Genomic DNA, 4,161 nt, shown 5'->3' on the forward strand with positions numbered 1-4,161 from the left:
CAGTTGCGTGGATTTAAAACAAAAAAATAATTATCGCTGAGATTATAGGAGTATTTTGGACGGTGGTTAACTTTTGTATGCAGTATTCTAGTCCCGGATTAGATACGGATTAAGAGCGTAATTAATGGAAATGAGACAGCTATCCTCCACGTAATTAAGTTAACACCAGGCAGGCAGCCTAACAAAATTCGATCCTAAAAGAATCTTCTTCTGATTCCATCCAATTATCCGGCGTCGTTTCACTTTAGTAATTTAATTCCCCGAGACAGACAGAGAGAGAGAGAGACGGGGAGAGGAGAGAGACGAGATATTATTAATAATAATTGTGTGTGTACTGGTCATATATATTCCTTGAATAAGGAAAAAAGTTAGCAGAGCGGGAACGCGTGTATCTTCAGCTTCCTACCCCTTCCCCCTTTTTACCGCCTATATATACACACACTCGAAACTGTATCTACACATATACTAGATCTGAGAGCTCTGCTTCATTTCCTCTCCAGGTACCGTTTTAATTTACGTTTTTTTTAAAGTTTTTATAGATATTTTTTCTGTTTGTTTTTCTCATATGTATGTATCGATTTTGTTTTAGTTAGATCTGAATTTGAAATATATGTAAATTGAAATGGAAGAGACTCGTATTATTTTGTTGTTTATAGTTTGATTATTTGATTGTGTGCTTGTGAGTTAGTTGAGCAATTCGAATGTGTAGTGATTGTAGTTTGTATGTGTAGGATTGCAACTATGACGCCACCTGCTATTGAAACTAAGACTACTGATTCGCTTAAAACTGCACATCCGCCTCTGAATGAGAGGATTCTTTCGTCTATGACTAGGCGATCTGTTGCTGCACACCCTTGGCATGATCTCGAGATAGGTGTGTAGCCTTCCATTACCCTATTGGAGTATTTCGTAGTCTCGTATGATATGTCCTGTATGCTTTAACCAAGTAACTTTCATTTTGACTCATTGTAGGACCTGGAACTCCAGTCATTTTCAATGCTGTAAGTTTCCCAATCACAGTTTTGTACTTTGTTTCGGAGTTTGTGGTGCAATTATTTTGTGAACTTCACATGTTGACTGCAAACTAGATTTATATGATTGTAGAGCTATTCATTGGGACTTTAAGTTTAAATACCTTTGTTCTCTCATTTCAAGTCTTTTATTTAATTATTCAACACATGTTGTTACAATAGGCCGATATAGGATTTTACATTTTTAATTACAAAGATAAACATAAGCTGAACAGATACTGAAAATAATTTACAGTATTTTGGTCATCTGTCGTACCTACTGATGTAGATAAATGTAAATAAGAAAAAATTTGTGTTCGCTTCGCTAGTATGAATATGAGATTTAATAATCTAATCGAGAAAAGTCAGAAAATATATGTTTGTTTTAATTTATCAAACTGCTTCTGAACTGTAGATGAGTTTTTATGATTTGTCCTGGGTAAATTCTGCAGGTGATTGAGATTAGCAAGGGAAGTAAGGTGAAGTATGAGCTTGACAAAAAAACTGGACTCATCAAGGTGATTAAGATTGTGGTGATCTAAATTGGAGAGAACATACATACCAAATCCTTTTCCCTAGAAATGTATGCTGACTTTTTAGATGTGCATATGCAGGTTGATCGTGTTCTGTACTCATCGGTTGTGTACCCCCATAACTATGGTTTTGTTCCTCGAACTCTCTGCGAGGACAATGATCCCATAGATGTTTTAGTTATTATGCAGGTAATCTATTTAACTTACACTGTATGTATGATAAATTTTGCAACCAAATGCTTTAGAACAATTTTGGAGGCTGCAATCCAACAATCAAGATTGGGTATGTATAAGTTTAACAAACCACGGATGTGCTTAGGTTGTTTCTTCTGAATTTTAGGTGTTCATAAGCTCGGCTAGTTGTGAGATTTAGTTAAAAGGTTTCTATAACGTGATGGAATCATGACTGTTATATTCACTATTCAGTGATGTGAAATGGTATTATAATGGTAGTAATACTGGTTCTTCAAGGTGTTAGCCTCTTCTAGATCTACAGATGGATGTCACTGAACCCTTGAAACAATTAGAAGAACCTACAAAATGGATTATTATGCTGCTAAACAGATTATAACTTCATCATTCACATAACCCTTGAAACCATTGGAAGAACGTACAATATGTATTATTACGTCGCTTAAACTGATTAAACTGATTGTAACTTCATCATTCACATATTTTATCAGAACTTCATCATTCACAAACCCCACTTTTGTAGCCACAATCTGTGAGAGCCTTTAAAGTTCCTGGTTTGAATAAAACAGATGATTCTACCTGGAATCGTCCCTATGAATCAAAGATACTTTAGAGATGGGATTGTAGTTGCAGACAATTTTAGTAGGCCACTTGCAAATACCACTGCAGCAAAAGACGAAGAGTTATTTTAACATCAAATTTTGTACTTGTAAATTTCATACCATTTTTAACTAGTGAAATTATAGCTCGTTCACACTTTTTCTGCTACTATTTTTGAGGATTTCTTCTCTGCATTTAGGAACCAATTCTTCCAGGCTGCTTTTTAAGAGCTAAAGCAATTGGCCTCATGCCTATGATTGATCAGGTAACAATTTCTTGACATAAGAGTGTGCTTTATTTTTCTTCAAGTGGCTTCTGACTGGTTTTAAAACAGGGAGAAAAAGATGATAAGATAATTGCAGTCTGTGCTGATGATCCTGAGTATCGTGACTATAATGACATAAAGGATCTTCCTCCACATCGTTTGGCTGAGATTCGTCGATTCTTTGAAGACTGTATCCTTTTTAACTGCATTTTGTAAAAATATACTATTTATTCTCTGTCTCGTTATACTGGCAAAGGAACTAACAAAAAAATTTCTTTAACAAATTGTAAGACAAGAAAAATGAGAACAAAGAAGTTGCAGTTGATGATTTTCTCCCTGCCACAAAAGCCTATGAAGCAATCCAGCATTCCATGTAAGTGGGAATGTGTGCCATCTTTTGGTTTATTACAGTTTTAGTTACTCTTAAATGACACAAACAATATCAAAAATCTCATGTGAGGGGCCTACTTGTTTTAGCAGCCCAATGACTAATGTTGACTTGATATCATAATTAATTGGCAGGGTTCTCCCTGGAAACTTAATTATGAAAGTGCTACTGAATAGTTATCTGGTTTTGTATTGTTAAAAGTTGTACTATTACAATTAATATATCCTATATTTTCTTCCTAATTACCAGCATTAATATTCCCAGAATCACTAGTAGTGTTCTTTCTGCCAACTTAAATACTTCATAAAAGTGTTGTGAATATTTTGGCCTGACACTGTTGAAAATTACTTTTGCTATGTATGAATATTCTATATGCTCTTTTTGGAACTTGAAATAGAGATCATATAATAATCAACCTCCTTGCTTGTAAATGCTTCAACCTTGACTATGTCAATGCTTACCTAATGTTTCTACTACTAATTAACTTGTGGGGAATTGGTTGATATATATTATAACCGGAATCACAAGGTTCATCATTATGTGCAGGAATCTCTATGCCGATTATATAGTGGAGGGCTTAAGGCGTTAAATTCTTGAACACATTGAAATGACAACTTTAGGGGGGGGAGATGCTGCCAGTACATTTTGAAGATTTGTGCTTATCTTACTATCTACTACTGTTTAATATGGTTTGGATATGGTTTTGATAATGATGAAAATCCTCTGAACATCTATTCTTATGCACAACATATTATAGTAATGAAATTAGTTAAGGTGATTTCTTGACAGTTTTCATTTAAGGTTTTGTATTTTTCAAATACATAGATCGGTGGCATAATCTCTGTTTTTTAATTGTGGAGGCTTTATTTCATTCTGAGACTGCTATGCTTTATTTCATTCTGAGACTGCTATGCTTTTTTCTTACACAAATTGTTCACAGATTATACAAACTCTCAGCTATAATTAAATAAACTAGAAGTCGACAACTATGAACACATGTTTTTTTTTAAAACCAAACAAACAAACAAAGATACAGAGATCAAGGAATAGGTGCTTCTGCAGAAACTGCAGCATGCGCAACAGAGGGTAGAACCCTATTCCAAACAGCATTCATTTGCTTTTGTATCCAAAGCATTTTAAGCTAAAAGGTGAGCAACTAGATTGGTACTTGTA

General features: G+C 34.5%; 1 protein-coding gene across 1 annotated transcript; it reads left to right on the forward strand.

Annotated features, from left to right (window-relative positions):
- The first annotated feature begins 231 nt into the window (after positions 1-231).
- Positions 232-3,840, forward strand: LOC141712492 (soluble inorganic pyrophosphatase 4-like). Its single transcript, XM_074515463.1, has 9 exons — positions 232-500; positions 732-874; positions 973-1,001; positions 1,463-1,528; positions 1,625-1,732; positions 2,535-2,600; positions 2,670-2,790; positions 2,892-2,973; positions 3,535-3,840. The coding sequence occupies exons 2-9, from the start codon at positions 742-744 to the stop codon at positions 3,575-3,577; spliced, it is 648 nt and encodes a 215-aa protein (XP_074371564.1). The 5' UTR covers positions 232-500; positions 732-741; the 3' UTR covers positions 3,578-3,840.
- The last annotated feature ends 321 nt before the right edge of the window (positions 3,841-4,161 follow it).

The sequence above is a fragment of the Apium graveolens genome, chromosome 3 (assembly GCF_009905375.1).
Source record: "Apium graveolens cultivar Ventura chromosome 3, ASM990537v1, whole genome shotgun sequence".
NCBI lineage: Eukaryota > Viridiplantae > Streptophyta > Magnoliopsida > Apiales > Apiaceae > Apium > Apium graveolens.

Coding starts and splice junctions, on each gene's coding strand:
- LOC141712492 (XM_074515463.1), top strand. CDS start 742: ATGACGCCACCTGCTATTGAAACTAAGACTACTGATTCGCTTAAAACT. Junction 1,002..1,462: donor CTCCAGTCATTTTCAATGCT/GTAAGTTTCCCA, acceptor TAAATTCTGCAG/GTGATTGAGATTAGCAAGGG. Junction 2,601..2,669: donor TCATGCCTATGATTGATCAG/GTAACAATTTCT, acceptor GTTTTAAAACAG/GGAGAAAAAGATGATAAGAT.